General features: G+C 47.4%; 1 protein-coding gene across 1 annotated transcript; it reads left to right on the top strand.

The window, feature by feature from the left end:
- Positions 1-6008: 6008 nt before the first annotated feature.
- Positions 6009-19691, top strand: LOC132576627 (protein lifeguard 4-like). Its single transcript, XM_060245988.1, has 7 exons — positions 6009-6224; positions 7984-8092; positions 12410-12515; positions 13607-13640; positions 15477-15594; positions 16735-16780; positions 19459-19691. Exons 1-7 carry the CDS (start codon positions 6125-6127, stop codon positions 19663-19665), a joined length of 720 nt encoding a protein of 239 aa, XP_060101971.1. The 5' UTR covers positions 6009-6124; the 3' UTR covers positions 19666-19691.
- Positions 19692-19895: the final 204 nt, after the last annotated feature.

Genomic DNA, 19895 nt, shown 5'->3' with positions numbered 1-19895 from the left:
CCCGTCACTGCGTCTTTAAGACTACGATAAAATATCGATTCTTTTGCGCCACTCAGATTCTTCTCTTTTTTGCTATATCTGTACTGAGCATCCTCGTTTACCACCCACCTGAGAACTGGCAACCCTAGCTGGGCTCCTTAATTTTCCATTCCCCGCTATGCTAAAATTTTGCTAATGGGAAGATGCCAATCCTTGAAGAGCTTCCGACGTACGGCTCCTTGCATCTCTAAAAGGCAAGATTTTGCATCTCACACCCCAAATGCAGCCAGGCAAGAATCAACCCTCCATCAACACATGCTGCCCCTGGTGGCCTGGCCTCCCCAAAGGCGGCGCTGCACCCTTAACTCCCCATGCAGGAGGAGCTCAGGCCTGAGCATCCCTCCCTGCATCCCTCTCCCCGTGCGCCCGCTCACCTGCACACCTTACCTGCACGCTCCAACCCCAGCCTGGTCCAGGGAAACCACTGCGCCTGCGCGGCCTCCCCCTCGCCCAGCCGACTGCGCACGCGCTTTGCGCCTTGGAAAACAACCTGCGCGTCGGAGGGCGGGTCTTCGGGGGGGAATCCTAGAAGCGCCAATCGCGAGGAGGCTGAGCTCGCCGCTCCGAGCGAAAGAGCCAATAAGAGAGGCGGGGAGACATCAGCCGAGACTTCCGGGCCCGTTCTATAAGGCAGTTAAATACCTCATAGAAGGCGCCTCCCTTCTGCCATACAGTTATGAGGGGGATTATCTGCTGCACAGTTATGAGGGAAATTAGTTTAAACGAATCAGCCCTCACAGTCTAAAGCCCGCAAATACAGTGAAAAGCCCTTCCAGCCAAACCACCCCTCAGTCATCCCCCAGTGGGGCCAAACTGAGGGAAAAGGCCTCGCTCTGACATGTCTTTGGAATATACCAACCCCTCAACAAAGAGGGGGGAGAGGGAAACGCCTCTCCTTTAGTTTTGAAGGAACTACTCGACCCAAACCTTCCAGATGCACAGCTGAGTGTTTAGACTTATCAAACGCTGCATCTGGTTAAGCTAAGAATATCTTCGATTTCACCCCTCCCCGCTGCAGTTTTAAGAACATTTATGCTCCCCCCCCCTTATTTGTGTTTGGAACAGTCCTCCAGTCCAAGGAGAACAGTTTGCAAAAAAACAAAATAGGAGTCAAGTGGCACCTTTAAGACCAACTTAGTTTTATTCAGAGCAGACAGCTTTCGTGCGCTCTCTAAGCACACTTCATCAGACAAGGAATCTGGTACAGTGAGCAAAGCCACACATAGCGGGTAGGCAGTGGCTCAGAATGCAAACTGGTACAAATTTAAGATCCAATGACAGTATAGTAAAATTATCTGGTAGGGAGTGGTTTAGGATGCAAAATGGTACAAATTTAAGATCCACTGACAGTATAGTAAAATTATCTGGTAGGCAGTGGCTCAGAATGCAAGCTGGTACAAATTTAAGATCCAATGACAGTATAGTAAAATTATCTGGTAGGGAGTGGTTTAGAATGCAAAATGGTACAAATTTAATATTCAATGACAGAATAGGAAAATTAACAAATTGAGCAAACCTTTGATCTGAGTATCATGACCATGCAAAAGCAATAAAACAGTAATATGTGAGAATGTCTGTTAATGTCTGTTAATGACTATATTGTATTAAGCCTGGGTCAAAAGGAAGGTATTTATATCTCAGAAGATTTATATCTCAGATTTCCCATCCAACTAAATCTTCTGAGATATAAATACCTTCCTTTTGACCCAGGCTTAATACAATATAGTCATTAACAGACATTCTCACATTTTGACATATTACTGTTTCACTGCTTTTGCATGCTCATGCTACTCAGATCAAAGGTTTGCTCAATTTGTTAATTTTACTATTCTGTCACCGAATCTTAATTTTTTTTTTACCATTTTGCATTCTAAACCACTCCCTACCAGATAATTTTACTATGCTGTCATTGGATCTTAAATTTGTACTAGTTTGCATTCTGAGCCACTGACTACCAGCTATGTGTGGCTTTGCTCACTGTACCGGGTTCCTCGTCTGATGAAGTGTGCTTAGAGAGCACACGAAAACTTACGTTCTGAATAAAACTACGTTGGTCTTAAAGGTGAAACTTGACTCCTATTTTGTTCTACTACTTCAGACCAACACGGCCGACTACTTGGATCTATCTACATGGAGTGTTTGCGAAAAGCACAGGAAACCTGCAGGAGGCTTCCCTCACAGTGCCAAGGGATTTTGTTGGTCTTAAAGGTGCCCCTGAACTCTTAACTTTGTTCCTAGATCCAGAGGAGTTAGCCGTGCTAGTCTGTTGCTGCAAAATAGTAGAGTCCAAGTAGCACCTTCAAGATGAACGAATATTGCTGAAGGCAGCATAAGCTTTCGAGAAACACAGTTCCATGCATCTGATGAAGAGAGCTGTGTTTCTCAAAAGCTTACACGACAATAAAATTTGTTGGTCTTAAAGGTTCCACTGGATTCTTCACTTGCTTCCTAGATCCAGAGGAATCAACTGTGTTAAACAGTTGCTGCAAAATAGTAGAGTCCCAGTAGCACCTTAAGGACTAACAAATTTTATTGTAGCATAAGCTTTTGAGAAACACAGCTCTCTTCATCAGATGCGTCTGGCAAAGAGAGCTGTGTTTCTCGAAACCTTGTTACACTAAAATTTGTTGGTCTTAAAAGGTGCCCCTGGACTCTTAACTTTGTTCCTAGAACCAGAGGAGTTAGCCGTGTTAGTCTGTTGCTGCAAAATAGTAGAGTCCAAGTAGCACCTTTAAAACTAACAAGTTTTATTGTAGCATAAGCTTTTGAGAAACACAGCTCTCTTCACCAGATGTATCTGATGAAGTGAGCTGTGTTTCTCAAAAAGTTATGCCATAATGAAACTTGTTAGTTTTAAAGGTGCTACTTGGACTCTACTATTTTGCAGCAACAGCTGTATCTGGCGAAGAGAGCTGTGTTTCTCAAAACCTTCTGCTACACTACAATTTGTTGGTCTTAAAGGTGCCACTGGACTCTTAACTTTGTTCCTAGTTCCAGAGGAGTTAGCCGTGTTAGTTTGCTATTGGTGCAAAACAGCAGAGCCCAGTAGCACCTCTAAGACTAACCAATTATATTGTAGCATAAGCTTTTCAGAAACACAGCTCTCTCTGTCAGGAAAAGAGAGCTGTGTTTTTGGAAAGCGTATGCTACAATAAAATGGGTTAGTCTTAAAGCTGCTACTGGACTCTTTACTAACTTTTGCTCCATTAACCTTCTCTTTGCTGAATGTAATGTCAAGATTTTGCACAAGAGCCACCACTATGAAGTCCCTGTATAGGACAGGGCTGTAAGATTGCAATTTCACTGCATACCAAATCCAGTGAAAGGGGGCTGGTTCTCATCTGTGTGTGAGAGAGAGAGTGTTGTGTCTTGCAATTCGGTCCCTGAATTTACAACACAGCGCGAGTGGCAGTGCGCGCGCACGGAGGTGACCAGTGGGAAATCGCAGGTCGCTGGATGTAAGGACTAAATGCAATCCGCCTATGAAGACCTGTGGCGGGAAGTTTAACTGGTCACAATTGGACCTGGCCAGGTAAGGGGGTTGTTCCAGGAGATGTATATAATTGGAGCCCAGCCATGTTGTCTTTGTGATGTACTAGCCAATAAAGCATGTTGCCTTCTAAACGTCTCGGAACTCAGTACATTAGAGAGAGAGAAAGAGACAGAGACAGAGACAGAAAGAAAAACATTCTGTTGAGCTTTATCCAGAGTAATATTATCTGTAGAAGCCCTTTTTTACGAAAGGAAGTAACTTCTTGATAAAAAAAGAAGAAGAATTGTTCCTGTCAGTTTGGGTAGGATTCAAATCAAAAGTTATTGTGTCTAAAATAAAACAGTCCCATAACCTCATAAGCCATGCGTGTTTGGAGGGTGAAGTTGGCTGTTTCCACATTGTCGCAATAGCATGCCTTGCTGCTACGAACGTAAGAGAAATCAGTTCTCGGGTATGTTTGGGTATGTTCGGAATTTCCCATAGATTTAATAAAGCCAGTTCGGGAGTAGAAGGTAAAGATACTCCAGATAAGAGAGGTTACTTCTGCAAAGATTGGAGTCCAAAAAAAGGTGGACAACTCCACCAGAGGTGAAAAAAGAGAGCCTAATCCTCCACAATTCTTATAACAGTTTGGCGAAACAGATGAAGTAATACGAGATAACTGAAGAGGTGTTAGATACCAACGCGCTGTACCTTTATAAGTCTGTAATTGAACGTTATGGGCTTTGGACTTATACAGCCCCGCGCACTATTTTAATGGCGGGGAGGGAGGGAAGGTGGTGATGGGGAAAGCAGCAGGGAGAGGAGGGAAGCTCTTTCTTGCTTATCCCTCACTACCACCCTCCCTTCCCTGCCATTAAGATAGTGCACCAGGCTGGAGGCAGAAGCAGCCCCAGCCACCCGCCCCGTGCTAGTTAAAGGGCCCACGAAACAACTGATCATCCGGCCCTTTTAGTGGGGCGGGAGGAGGTGGGGGGCTGCTTCTGCCCCCATTGTCAGTTTCTCCCAGGGCCGGATCTAGGGGGGGGGCAGAGGGGGGTATAGGGTCCATTGGGGAGGGGTGGTGGCTCAGTGGTAGAGCATCTGCTTGGGAAGCAGAAGGTCCCAGGTTCAATCCCCGGCATCTCCAACTAAAAAGGGTCCAGGCAAATAGGCGTGAAAAACCTCAGCTTGAGACCCTGGAGAGCCACTGCCAGTCTGAGAAGACAATACTGACTTTGATGGACCAAGGGTCTGATTCAGTAGAAGGCAGCTTCATATGTTCATATATGTTCATATGTTCATTGTATTCTATGGGACCATAAGATCGAATGGCCTAAAAGGGGGCGTCGTTTTTTAATTTTGCCCCCACCCCCCTCAAAAATGTGTAGATCCGGTCCTGGTTTCTCCTGGCCTCTTCCCCTCCCTCCCAGCCCCGATTCAATGCCGATCCTGTGAATTTAGGCAAAACATGAGAAGGAGGGCAGGAAGGGCCGTATCAGTGCTTAGTTTTTGCGGCCCTATCTTATAAGCCTAGAGAAATGCTGATTACTCCAATTTTTCTCCCGGTCTGTTTGGCAAGGGATGCTGGAGGTTTTTTCCATCTTCTGGGCATGGAGGTCACTGGGGATGCATGTGTGTAAAGGAGGTATTTGTGAAGTGCCTGCATTGTGCAGGGGGGTTGGACTAGATGACCCTGGAGGTCCCTTTCAATCCATGATTCTATAAGCGGGTGACACCCATCACGTCTGAGCAGGAAATAATGAAGGATAGGGGCACCTTCTTTTGGGGCTCATAGAATTGCACCCCCTGGTCCAATCTTTTTGAAACTTGGGGGGTATTTTGAGGACAGGTACTAGATGCTATACTGAAATTTTGGTGCATCTACCTCAAAAAGCAGCCCCCCCCCAGACCCATATACCTGCGGATCAATTCTCCATTATTTTCTATGGGAATAAGTTCCCATAGGAAATAATAAGAGTTCCCAGCAGACATTTCCCTCCCCTCCCTTCCCCCTTTCTGATGATCCTAAAGGGGGAGAGGGCCTCCAAACCAGGGGGGGGGATCCCCCGCCGCCACCTGGGGATTGGCAACCCAAAGAAGAAGAAGAAGATATTGGATTTATATCCCACCCTCCACTCCGAAGAGTCTCAGAGCGGCTCACAATCTCCTTTACCTTCCTCCCCCACAACAGACACCCTGTGAGGTGGGTGGGGCTGGAGAGGGCTCTCACAACAGCTGCCCTTTCAAGGACAACCTCTGCCAGGGCTATGGCTGACCCAAGGCCATGCTAGCAGGTGCAAGTGGAGGAGTGGGGAATCAAACCCGGTTCTCCCAGATAAGAGTCTGCACACTTCACCACTACACCAAACTGCCTCATTCCTAAACTGGAGGCTTTGCTGAATTGCAAATGCAAAAGAGCCTCTAGCCTCGCCCCGGCCCCGCCTCCTTTGCAGGGGCTCTGCCCAAGGAAGCTCCTCCAACCAGAAGTCAGCAGGAGATGCGTGGAAGGATGGGAGCGATCGATGTTCTCTGCGATCGGCTTGCACAGGTGACCCGGAAGCGAAGCGTCATCGCGCTTAGAACTTCACGGAGGGGCTTCAGGCCGCAGCGATGATGGCTGCGGAGGACCAGGGCTACCCAACGACGTCCATTGAGGACGATTTTAACTATGGCAGCAACGTGGCATCGGCCAGCGTGCACATCCGCATGGGTAAAGAATCCTGCTCTCCCCTTTGCCCCATTCCCTCCTTCTCTTCAGAGAACTAGGCTTGCCAACCTCCAGGTGGCACCTGGACATCTCCAGGTATCACAACTGACCCCCACCAGACAACAAAAAGATCAGTTGACCTGGAGAAAACAGCTCCTTCTAGGGTTGCCACTCCCCAGGTGGGGGCAGGGGATCCCCGGTTTGGAGGCCCTCCCCCCGCTTCAGGGTCGTCAGAAAGCATGGGGTGTGTGGAAATGTCTGCTGGGAACTCTGTTATTCCCTATGGAGATTTATTCCCACAGAAAATCATGGAGAATTGATCCGCGGGTATCTGGGGCTCTGGGGGGGGCTGTTTTTTTAGTTAGGGGCACCAGATTTTCAGTACAGCATCTAGTGCCTCTCCCCAAATTACCCCCCAAGTTTCAAAAAGATTGGACCACCTGGTCCAATTCTATGAGCCCCAAAAGAAGGTGCCCCTATCCTTCATTATTTCCTATGGAAGGAAGGCATTGAAAAGGTGTGCCGTCCCTTTAAATGTGATGGCCAGAACTCCCTTTGGAGTTCAATGATGCTTGTCACATCCTTGATCTTGGCTCCACCCCAGTGTCTCCTGGCTCCACCCCCAAAGTCCCCTGATATTTTTTAAATTGGACTTGGCAACCCTAGCTCCTTTGGAGAGTAGATTCCATGATATTATACCCAGTGTTCCCTCTAAGCTGAGTTAGTGTGAGCTGGCTCACAGATTTTTAGCCTCCGGCTCACACATTTTTGTCTTAGCGCAGGAAAAATGGCCCCTGACCACAAGCATTGAGGCAGCAGCTCACCGCTTTAATGCCAGCAGCTCACAAAGTAGAATTTTTTGCTCACAAGACTTTGCAGCTTAGAGGGAACGTTGATTATATCGTACTGAAGCCCCTCCCCAAAATCTCCAGGCATTTCTAGACCTAAAGCTGGATCCACCACAGACGGAAGGTAGGACCAGAACCAATGGGTTGAAATTAAATCGAAAGAGTTTCCGGCTCAACATGAGGAAGAACTTCCTGACTGTTAGAGTGGTTCCTCAGTGGAACAGGCTTCCTCGGGAGGTGGTGGGCTCTCCTTCCTTGGAGATTTTGAAACAGAGGCTAGATGGCCCTCTGACAGCAATGCAGATCCTGTGAATTTAGGGGTAGGTGTTTGTGAGTTTCCTGCGTTATGCAGGGGGTTGGACTAGATGACCCTAGAGGTCCCTTCCAACTCTATGATTTTATAAGGAAGCCCTCCTTTGCATATCAGCCTTCCTGGTTACCTCTAACGTCATCTCTCTGTCTGTAGTTGAGATGCTAAAAGTAACAGCTGCTCATGAGACCACGGAGAAACCCAGAACTGTCGTTGTCCTCCTCTTGCCTCTCCTGTAGAAGCAAATTAATGTTCTTTTAAATTCAGGCCATGTGAGTGAAAGTGTGTATTTGTTTTTAACTTAATCTGTTTCATATATTAACAGAAGGAGAACTGACCGGTACACATTGTCTCCATATTGCAAGTGCTGTAATGCTAAATAAACAGGAGGTTAACCTATTGTTGTCTGTGGAGGAACCAATTTTGGATTTTAATTGATGCTGTTAAATCCTTTTTCTACATTTCTTAGGCTTGCATTCTTGCTCCTTTCAAGACATCGTCCGCTTCTCAGTTCTTTCTCGTCACTTCCTTCTGGAATTAAATCGTGAAAGAAATTTTGCTGTAACTAAACCATGCTAACATGTTGTTTTTATTTCCTACCTAGCTTTCTTGAGGAAAGTCTACAGCATATTATCAGTTCAAGTTTTTTTGACCACCGTGACCTCCGCTGTTTTTCTGTACTCCACCACAATTCGGACATTTGTACACGAGAGGTAGAGTCCTCTAATGAATCCTATTGAATAGGCACTTTCGTTCTACCTTTTACAACTTATAGTGTTAGCCTATGGTCGTCTAGGAAAATATTTATGACTTGCATCTTTGCATCTGTGGCATAGTTCCCTTCAGAATAATCAGGGGCTAAGAGCCTTGATTTGTATAAAAGAACTTTTGTTAGATTATGATTCTGCTATAAGCAAGGGATTGGGGGTTGCTTGCCACCTTAAAAACAAAAAAATCCCCCGCATCCATTCCTTTCAAAGTCATCTAACGCAGACACCAAGCAGTTGACAGTTTTTCTGGCAATGAAGACAAAACTATGGGATAGCCTTGTCTACTTAAGTTTGGCGTTTCAGTGTGCTGTTAAAGGTATAGGAGCAGAGCAGCATTTAAAGGCGAGAGCCCACAAAAGAAGGAAATAGAAATGGGGCTGCTACAGGTCTCAGATTCAATGGGAGCTCACAGCAGCACAGCTCCAGAACCTTTCTGAGAGTTCCTCCTCCTCCTTCTGAGAGTTCCACCTCCTTGTCCATTTTGGTGTAGTGGTTAAGTATGTGGACTCTTATCTGGGAGAACCGGGTTTGATTCCCCACTCCTCCACTTGCACCTGCTAGCATGGCCTTGGGTCAGCCATAGCTCTGGAAGAAGTTGTCCTTGAAAGGGCAGCTGCTGTGAGAGCCGTCTCCAGCCCCACCCACCTCACAGGGTGTCTGTTGTGGGGGAGGAAGGTAAAGGAGATTGTGAGCCGCTCTGAGACTCTTCGGAGTGGAGGGCGGGATATAAATCCAATATCTTCATCTACCTCACAGGGTGTCTGTTGTGGGGGAGGAAGGGAAAGGAGATTGTGAGCCGCTCTGAGACTCTTCGGAGTGGAGGGCGGGATATAAATCCAATATCATCTTCTTCTTCATTGAATAGTATGTGCAGCTGCATAACAATCCCTAGATGAGCTCCACCACCTATTTTTCTACAAAATGAACCCTGGGCTGCTGGTACTGACATGATTATTCCGTGTTCTAAGGTTGTGATACATAAATGGTGTGTTCTGATCTTGGTAGTTTGGTGCAGTGGTTAAGTGCGCAGACTCTTACCTGGGAGAATCGGGTTTGATTCCCCACTCCTCCACTTGCAGCTGCTGGAATGGCCTTGGGTCAGCTATAGCTCTCGCAGGAGTTGTCCTTGAAAGGGCAGCTGCTGTGAGAGCCCTCTCAGCCCCACCCACCTCACAGGGTGTCTGTTGTGGGGGGAGAAGATATAGGAGATTGTATGCTGCTTTCTCTGATTCAGAGAGAAGGGTGGGGTATAAATCTGCAGTCATCTTCTTCAGCATTATCATCCCCATATAGCTGAGTGATGTTGAGATTGGGAGATAATGGCCCTGTTCACACAGCGTGTCGAGTCCGTGTTAAACTGACCTGGTTCTGTTCCGAATATTTTTGTTCCGGATATTATCGATCAGACTGCTACACTGCGGTTCGAATCATTCTGCGGTGAAACCGTCTTTTGCCGTCCACATGACGGCACCGTATAGTTCTTTTTTTTTGTTTCCCCCACTATTATGCACATTATGTGCATAAGCACATTATGCATGTGTGCATAGGTCAGAAAACATGTGGTTATGCAGTTATGCGCATATAGCTAAGTAATTAAAAAAATTATCATGGCATGTACCATGTCTTGTAAGCCGCCCTGAGCCTGCCTTGGCGGGGAGGGCGGAGTATAAATAACAAATTTATTATTATTATTATTAAAATGGTGACCGTAAACCAGATGTCTGAGGCCCCTTTTGCTCTGGGACAGCCTTCAGCCATCCGGAAGTTGTTTAATATCATAGCAAAACTCTCCAGATGGAGAAAAATATGAGGTGAAACCAAACGACTCAAAAAGCATCACAAAGGAACAGGTAACAAAATAATCCGGTTTGAAGAAGGATTGGCGGGGGGGGGGGGGGGGCGGGTGGCGACAACAATTGACTACTGGGAGGTAGATGTTGCTGTCTGATCAGCCACTTTTAATCCGGTAAGAAACAGCAGCGACCAGGCCCGGGACTAGGGGTGCCTGTGCCCCTAGGCCGAACCCCTGACCTCCGCCCCCTAGGGGGTTTTTGTGCACACCCCCAATAACATCATAATGACATCACTGCCCTCCCCTTGGCTGCCCACCTGCCCGCTGGTCGTCCACTGGCCGCCCACCGCCATTTACTTCACCTCGCCCAGCACCATCCCCACCCACCCCTTGCACCGGCTGCCAGCTTGGTAAAGTCCGGGGGGGGGGGCGCATGGCAGTGACTTAATAATTACATCACTGCCACGTGCCCCCCCCCCAGACTTTGCTGAGCCGGCAGCCAGCATGGGGAGTGGGCAGGGGACTGCGGCAGGCGAAGGGAAGTAAATGGCGGTGGCCGGCAGGTGAACGACAAGCGGGTGGGTGACCGAGGGGAGGGGAGGATGGCGGGAAGCCCAAGGGAGACAAAAGACAGTGGGCAGGGAGGCAAACGGCAGCGGGTAGCCATGGGGAGGAGATGGGGGTGGGCGGCTACACGGCGAATGGTGGCAGGTGGGTGGTGGCGGGGAGGGGCAGTGGCGGCTACAGGGAGAGGGGGCGCCTCATGGCGCCCCTAGGCCAAGAGTACTTGGCCTACTCCCACACTCCGGCCCTGGCAGCGACAACTGATTAAACTGTGCGTCTGAACAGGCCCAATGACTTATGAAAGGGCTGTGAACTAGGATCTTCCTTGAACACCATCGCTGATGCAGTGAGGCAAGGAGGAATGAGGGGGCAACTAGCAGCATATTAGAAAAGGTTGAATCGTGAGGGAATGGATAACAAGATCCTGGTTCACAGCCCTTAGAATACGAAGTCATCATGTCAGTGCCAGCAGCCCCATTTCTGTTTCCTTCTTCTGAAGGCGCTCACCTGTTATAGAGATGAATCGAGCTAGATCAGTTCTATATCAACCAATAAAGGTTGTGTGATGTGATGTGCGATACCGGAATCCGTAGTATTCACAGTCACAGAGGAGGCAGGTTTTCGTCCTACTTGTATGGTTTCTGAGTAATTGTTTTTATATCTTGGTGAATGACAACCATTCGCTTCTGCTGGGCAACAAATGAGTAACTGTGCGGAACTGCTAAGAACCGTTTCCCATCTCGGTTCCTGGAAAACCTCACATCGTGGGAAGGCTTTGCACTCACTCCAGTGGTGTCTTTTAATAAACCCAATCTTTCTCTCATAGCATTCATCCAGCAGTAAGGAAAGGAAAGGTCCCCTGTGCAAGCACCAGTCGTTTCCGACTCTGGGGTGACGTTGCTTTCACAACGTTTTCATGGCAGACTTTTTATGGGGTGGTTTGCCATTGCCTTCCCCAGTCATCTACACTTCCCCCCCAGCAAGCTGGGGACTCATTTTACTGTCCTCGGAAGGATGGAAGGCTGAGTCAACCTTGAGCCGGCTACATGAAAACCCGGCTTCCACCAGGGATCGAACTCAGGTCGTGAGCAGAGCTTAGGACTGCAGTACTGCAGCTTTAACACTCTGCACCACGGGGCTCTTTACACTAAAAGGAAAGGAAAGGTCCCCTGTGCAAGCACCAGTCGTTTCCGACTCTGGGGTGACGTTGCTTTCACAACATTTTCACGGCAGACTTTTTACAGGGTGGTTTGCCACTGCCTTTCCCAGTCATCTACACTTCCCCCCACCCCCCAGCAAGCTAGGTATTCATTTCATCGGAAGGATGGAAGGCTGAGTCAACCTCGAGCCGGCTACCTGAAAACCCACCTTCCGCCGGGGATCGAACTCAGGTCGTGAGCAGAGCTTAGGACTGCAGTACTGCAGCTTTAACACTGTGCCACGGGGCTCTTATCCAGCAGTAAACTGTTTAATAAATACTAAGGTTTTTTTTTAAATATAGATTTAAATTTGAGGTCTTCATGGGCATGAAATATTTGTTGCTTGTAGCAGTTTTGTGGGGGGGTTTAAACTATATGTTCTGTGCAGATATTCCCGCCCCTCACCCCACACTTCGTAGCACTTGATTCTGAACCTATGTCTTAAAGAAAAATTCAGCAGTTAGATGTATGTCAGGGGTGGCCAACGGTAGCTCTCCAGATGTTTTTTTGCCTACAACTCCCATCAGCCCCAGCCATTGGCCATGCTGGCTGCGGCTGATGGGAGTTGTAGGCAAAAAAAATCTGGAGAGCTACCGTTGGCCACCCCTGATGTATGTGATTAATTTTTATTTTTTTTACATTACAACAAAAATAGGAGAGTAAATATTTCTGATCAATGCTTATGTTCTTTGTTCAATCTTACAGCCCTGGTGTACTTCTGCTGTCCTTGCTTGGCTCTTTGGCTGTGATTGTGGCATTGACTATATACAGACATCAGCATCCAGTTAATTTATATCTTCTCTTTGGATTTGTAAGTATTAAAAAAAAGGCAGCCCACTGTGCAAGCACCAGCCATTTCTGACTCTGGGCCTATAATCTCAAAATCTGTGCAAATATTTTTAAAGTAGTTATTGACATATATATTTTATTTTCACTCCCCCCTCCCTTTAATATTTCTTTGTTTTTCTACATTTATGTTAATGCCCCTTCCTTAAAAACAATTTTCACAGGTGTTGGGGGAGTGTATTATTGTGCAAAATGACGTGTCTGTCAAATATTGCACATGCTGGGTATGCATACATTCCGTACAGTACAGGGGTGGGGAACCTCCATCCCGAGGGCCATATGCGGCCCTCGAGGTCACTTGGTGTGGCCCTCGGGGATTGCTGGGCCAAACCGAGCCATGTGGCAGCCTCCTTCGGGCCTGGCTGGCCAGCGAGAATCGTGGGGGCCAGCTGCTCTGTACAGCAGCCTCCCCAGGGCCAGGCAGGGATCACAGGGCCCAGATGTACTGTGAGGCAGCCTCCCTGGGGCCTGGCTGGCCGGCCAGAATTGCTGCAGGGCCTGGAAAAGTTACTGTCACAGTTCAGTTTGCACTTGATTATCCCAGCTGGTGTGGCCTAATATGCTAATGAGTGTGTGACCTAATATGCTAATATTAGGGGATGTGGTCCAATATGCTACTGAGTTCCTGCTGGGCTTTTTCTACAAAGAAACCCCTGGAACTATGCATCTGCCTAGGGCGGTGGGCTGGGTGTGTGTGTGTGTGCCAGATTAGGCTCTCCTCACATGACTTCAAATAGAAAAACAATTATTTGCATTAATTTTGCCGGCCTGAATCATTCTCCCTCAGCAGTGTGTTTTTTTAAATTGATAATTTTTTATGGCCCACGAATGATGTTATAAATATCCATATGGCCCTTGGCAGAAAAAAGGTTCCCCACCCCTGATATAGTGGTTCCAGTTTGTATACTAGAGTCATGACCTGGGCTTTCCCCATCTTTTCAGTGTTAAGAGACAGTTCTGCCCACACAGCCCTTTGGATTGGAATGGATGAGTGGCACTGCTGCCATAATGTTGACTGCAAACTATACTGCCCCTCCCCTTTTTTTTTCCTTGCAGACTCTTTTGGAAGCACTGACTGTTGCTATCACCGGTAAGCACCCTTATCATGTAGTCTTTTCATCCCAGTAAGAAATGAAAATGCAGATTTTCAACAGAGGCTAGATAGCCATATGACAGCGATGAAGATTCTGTGAATTTAGGAGGAGGTGTTTGTGAGTTTCCTGCATTCTGCAGTGGATTGGACTAGATCAGTGGTCCCCAACCACCGGGCCCCGGACCAGTACCAGTCCGTGGTCCGTCAGCAACCAGGCCGCCAACTGAGCTGCCCCCCCCACAGTGCCCCACAGCCTCCCCCCCCCTCATGCTGCCTTGTCCTCCCGCGTCACCTCCTCCTCCCTCCGTGTTTATTATGTTAAGCCGGGGAAAGCGCATTCCCCGCTCTTTAAAAGCTCACTTCTCTCCCCCGCGACAGCAGTTGATCCGCGGGAGAAACCGGCAGCAGCGGCCAGAAACTGATGAACAAGCCACGCTGCCTGGGAGCAGGAGGGGGTGGGGTGGGGAGTGGCGAGGCTGCCACATTCTGTTTCCCCACCCTGCCGGTCCCTGGTGCCAAAAAGGTTGGGGACCATTGGACTAGATGACCCTGGAGGTCCCTTCCAACTCTATGATTCTAGCATTCTGTAAATTTGGAACCTCCATTACCCTCTGAATCTTTAGTAGTTTTGCATAGGGATTGTCTGCAGCAGGAGACTAAGCTCAGTAACCATGCCCATGCCACCGTGAAGTTGTTTGTGGGTGCACTGGTTCTCTGAAAATGAAACAGCTGCAAACCGCTGCTTGCGTGCCCGATTACAAAAGGTTTTCAGCCTTGAAAGAGCATCGTTTTCCTGGTTTTTTGCTTAGCAGAACAAGAGAGGCAAAAGAAGAGCCAGAATTAGGGTTTGTAGAATCTTTCGGTCTCAAGTGCTGTGTTCTACTGGAGAAAGTTTTCCTTCCAGACGTTTCGTTCTCAGCTGCAGAGAACATCCTCAGTGGCGTTGCAGCCGGAGCAGGTGCTCTGACCTTCTTGGCTGCTGTGCATTGAGTGAGACCAGGGCTGCTGGAGAGCTGCTATTTCTAGGCTGGAGGGGGTGTGGTGGAAGGGCAATAGGTTTGTGGATGTGCCCATTGTTTGGTGGGGCTTCCTGGAAGGGTAGTGATAAGGAAACTGACTGTTGAATGTGGAAGCCCGACCAAACAATGGGCACATCCACAAACCAATTGCCCTTTCATCACACCCTCTCCGGCCTAGAAATAGCAGCTCTCCAGCAGCCCTGGCCTCACTCAATGCACAGCAGCCAAGAAGGTCAGAGCGCCTGCTCCGGCTGCAACGCCACTGAGGATGTTCTCTGCAGCTGAGAACGAAATGTCTGGAAGGAAAACTTTCTCCAGTAGAACACGGCACTTGAGCCCGAAAGATTCTACAAACCCTAATGATGTTACCAGCCGTGAAAACCTGAAATCTTTGATAACAAGAGCCAGACTTAACGGTTTCCCTATTGAGCACTTTTCTATTGAAGTGAACGTAATCAATTTTCTATGATATAACAAATAATAACAGAAAAGCGCAGGGGAGATTCGAGTGCAGTTTTATTGCTAATATGCAAACTATTACTTATCAGAATACAGTCTGTTTCCTGAGTACACAGACCCTTTTGCGCATTCCTGTTCCATTGCATTCTGTAGAAAGGAGTATAAATTCTAATCTTAAAGCCTAGATCTGAGTGCTTCCTAGTCAAGGATAAGCAGTTTATATCTGGTGTCATTCTTAGGCCTTACCAGCTTTTCAGTATGATGCTTCTCTGATTTGGATTTAAGTAAGCAGTGGTATCAAATGAATGATACGTGGGATTTAAGTTAAATTTACTTGTTTGCTTTTTTAACGTAGTGACTTTTTATGAAGTATCTGTTGTCCTGCAAGCCTTTATTCTGACGACGGCTGTATTTCTGGCTCTCACTGTATACACTTTACAATCCAAACGGGATTTCAGCAAAGCTGGAGCCGGGTAAGTTTCTTTTAAAGACCCATATTAAAACAGGCATAAGAATGTATTTTTAACCTTCTGTCATTGATATATAAACAGTAAATTTAGAGTACGCTTGGACATCATAAACGGTTTCGTACTGAAATAATATAAAGGGCTTTCTGCAGAGAGCCACGTCCAGAGCTGTGTAACAGGTACAGGCAACTGACCAATTTCATACCCTCCGCCTCTCCAAAAAAAACCCAAGACAGTTACATTAAAGTTGTTATTATCTGCCTTAATTGTGTAAGTGTACGTTTATAATAATAGAGCCAGTTTGGTGTAGTGGTTAAGTGCGTGGACTCTTATCTGGGAGAACCGGGTTTGATTCCCCACTCCTCCACTTGCACTGGCTGGAATGGCCTTCAGTCAGCCAGAGCTCTCTTATCTGGGAGAACCGGGTTTGATTCCCCACTCCTCCACTTGCACCTGCTGGAATGGCCTTCAGTCAGCCAGAGCTCTCTTATCTGGGAGAACCGGGTTTGATTCCCCACTCCTCCACTTGCACCTGCTGGAATGGCCTTCAGTCAGCCAGAGCTCTCTTATCTGGGAGAACCGGGTTTGATTTCACACTCCTTCACTTGCAGCTGCTGGAATGGCCTTGGGTCAGCCAGAGCTCTCTTATCTGGGAGAACCGGGTTTGATTCCCCACTCCTCCACTTGCAGCTTCTGGAATGGCCTTGGGTCAGCCATAGCTCTCTTATCTGGGAGAACCGGGTTTGATTCCCCACTCCTCCACTTGCACCTGCTGGAATGGGTCAGCCAGAGCTCTCTAATCTGGGAGAACCGGGTTTGATTCCCCACTCCTCTACTTGCACCTGCTGGAATGGCCTTGGGTTAGCCATAGCTCTCACAGGAGTTGTCCTTGAAAGGGCAGCTGCTGTGAAAGCCCTCTCAGCCCCACCCACCTCACAGGGTGTCTGTTGTGAAGGGAGAAGATATAGGAGATCGTAAGCCGCTCTGAGTCTCTGATTCAGAGAGAAGGGTGGGGTATAAATCTGCAATTCTTCTTCTTCTAATGTGTATTCAGAAGGTTTGGGTGTCATGTATTTTTAAATCTAAGATAGAATGAGCTTTGACAATTCCAAGGAAATTAATTTACATCCTACTGTGTGTTTACAGGCTGTTTGCTTGCTTATGGATTCTTCTCCTTTCAGGTTTTCTAAGGGTAAGATGTTATGTTCTTGATTAATATTGAATACAGTAATGGGTAATTACAATTTTGGAGACATTTATGCACTAAGTTAACAGTTTCATCAGAACAATCTTATGTTAGGGCGGCCAATCCCCAGTTGGGGGGGGGCAGGGGATCCCCCGATTTGGAGGCCCTCCACCCGCTTGAGGGTCATCAGAAAGCAGGGAGAGGGGAAGGAAATGTCTGCTGGGAACTCTATTATTTCCTATGGAGACTTATTCCCATATAAAATAATGGAGAATTGATCCAGGTATCTGGAGCTCCCGGGAGAAGGGCAGTATTTTGAGGTAGAGGCACCAAAATTTCAGCACAGCTCCAGTTCCTCTTCCCAAAACACCCCCCAAGTTTCAAAAAGATTGGACCAGGGGGTCCAATTCTATGAGCCCCAAAAGAAGGTGCCCCTATCCTTCATTATTTCCTATGGAAGGAAGGCATTTAAAAGGTGTGCGGTCCCTTTAAATGTGATGGCCAGAACTCCCTTTGGAGTTCAGTTATGCTTGTCACACCCTTGCTCCTGGCTCCACCCTCAAAGTCCCCAAATATTTCTTGAATTGAACTTGGCAACCCTATCTTAGGTGCAGTTAACTCTTCACGAGAGGTGAGTTTTTACCAGTCCTCCCCTCTCTGCAGTCTTCGGATTGCCCCCCGTTCTTTGCGATCCCCTTGGAACAGCGTTTCAGAAGGCATCTTAGGCTTCAGAGAGAAGCAAGATGCACTCTGCTAACAGCCATTCGTCCTTAAACAGAAAGTTTCGGTGGGATACAAACCCTTTTTAATCATTATGTTTATTGGATGGGTTTGCCTGATAGTTTGTATACTTTAGTATTACGGCAAAACCATTTCGGTCACTTTGCTAGCAAACGGAGCACATTTAGAAAAAATTTCTGCATTAACAGTCATTATAAAATGCTTTGTGTTTATGAAAAACATCCCCCCCCCCCCCCGCCGCACCTCCTCCCCCCTTCGTTTTTGCGATGTTAAGGCCAGGAAAAGCGCCTTCTGATGCACACACTCCACCGCTGGCCGCTGCTGCCGTGGTTTCAGCTGATCAGGAGGGGGGTTAGCATTTAAAGAGCCAGAAAGCACTTTCTCCGCCCTTAACATCATAAAAATGGAGGGAGGAGGAGGCGCCACAGGGGGGGGGCCAGGTCGAGGCTGCGCGGCCCGGTTGCTGATTGGGTCATGGACTGTTACCGTTCTGGGGTCCCCTGCTGTGAGTGCTAACACTGTAATGAGGCGTAATTATACTAGAATTACACAGAATTATATCTTTCTGTAGCGGCTGTCCTGTGAAAAGTAAAGAAAACATAAAACTGTCAAACTTCACGGCTGGTAACATCATTAGGGTTTGTAGAATCTTTCGGGCTCAAGTGCCGTGTTCTACTGGAGAAAGTTTTCCTTCCAGACGTTTCGTTCTCAGCTGCGGAGAACATCCTCAGTGGCGTTGCAGCCGGAGCAGGCGCTCAGACCTTCTTGGCTGCTGTTCATTGAGTGGGGCCAGGGCTGCTGGAGAGCTGCTATTTGTAGGCTGGAGGGGGTGTGATGAAATAGCAGCCTACAAATAGCAGCTCTCCAGCAGCCCTGGCCCCACTCAATGCACAGCAGCCAAGAAGGTCTGAGCGCCTGCTCCGGCTGCAATGCCACTGAGGATGTTCTCCGCAGCTGCGAACGAAACGTCTGGAAGGAAAACTTTCTCGAGTAGAACACGGCACTTGAGCCCGAAAGATTCTACAAACCCTAATAAAATTGTATATTTTCATTAGAAAATTAAAGGCTTGTGAATATAGCATGCAAGGGATTATGTTCTTAGCCGGATACTCTTAAATCTGTTTTAGGCTTGTGTTGTCTGTGACTCCTTGTATTTCTGTTCCCAGATTTTGAATGCACTTCAAAAATATGTTCTAAGTCCTCACTGAATGCTGCAGAAGCAAAATGTTTGCTCTTTAGTACGAAGCAGATTGTCATTAGAAACAACACCCCCCCCCCACTTCGTTGTGTTAACTTTAAAGGATACGGCATAGTTGTGGTCGTTGCTTGTGTGTGTAGAAACGAAGTCAGTTCCGTTGTCTGTAACAGCAGTAATATTGTACTGACAGACATGGAAAAAAAGGAAAGGTCCCCTGTGCAAGCACCAGTCGTTTCCGACTCTGGGGTGACGTTGCTTTCACAACGTTTTCACGGCAGACTTTTTATGGGGCGGTTTGCCATTGCCTTCCCCAGTCTTTTACACTCCCCCCCCCCCCTCAGCAAGCTGGGGACTCATTTGACCAACCTCGGAAGGAGGGAAGGCTGAGTCAACCTTGGGCCGGCTACCTGAACCAGCTTCCGCTGGGATAGAACTCAGGTCGTGAGCAGAGAGTTCAGATCACAGTACTGCAGTACTGCTGCTTTACCACACTGCGCCACGGGGGACAGACATGACAAAGCCTTATACTGACAAGAAAGCAAAACAACTGAAACCACGATGACGAATGCATGAAGCCACGAAAATAGTATCTAGTTTGCGTATACAGATTCTTCGTAAGCAAGCCAAATGTTCCCGTTATTAATTATAGCTATAATATGGTTAACTTGGATTTTGATGTGTTTTTACAGAAGACATTTTGAACTAAACCTTTATGTTTGTGTGTGTGTGTGCTCTTTGGCTTTAGATCTTCTTCTACAGTGAAGTCGCTGAGCTGGTATTTGCCGCTGCAGGTGCACTTCTGTTCTGTGGATTTATTATCTATGACACTCATCTCCTAATGCACAAACTGTCTCCTGAAGAATACATACTGGCTGCAATCAACCTCTATTTGGATGTCATCAATCTGTTTCTGCATCTGCTGCGCTTGCTGGAAGCGTTTAATAAAAAGTAATTGGGAGCTGTCCTTCAAAACTGTGAGATTTGGATACGGTGTCTAAATTGTCCATTTTAAGGCATAGAAAAATCTGTGGTGTTCTTTGAAGCTTGTTTTTACATTCCAGGCCTGTCGAGTGTTTTCAGTACAAAGGATGCATTAGAGAGAGCTGCTGTTTTATGATTCTGTTCTGAGATCAGTTAATTGCACATTGCCGTCACCATGGTTGTTCCGCAAGGGCTGCGTGG

Source organism: Heteronotia binoei, chromosome 8, assembly GCF_032191835.1.
Source record: "Heteronotia binoei isolate CCM8104 ecotype False Entrance Well chromosome 8, APGP_CSIRO_Hbin_v1, whole genome shotgun sequence".
Classification (NCBI taxonomy): Eukaryota; Metazoa; Chordata; class Lepidosauria; order Squamata; family Gekkonidae; genus Heteronotia; species Heteronotia binoei.
This window is presented reverse-complemented; position numbering and strand designations above follow the sequence as displayed.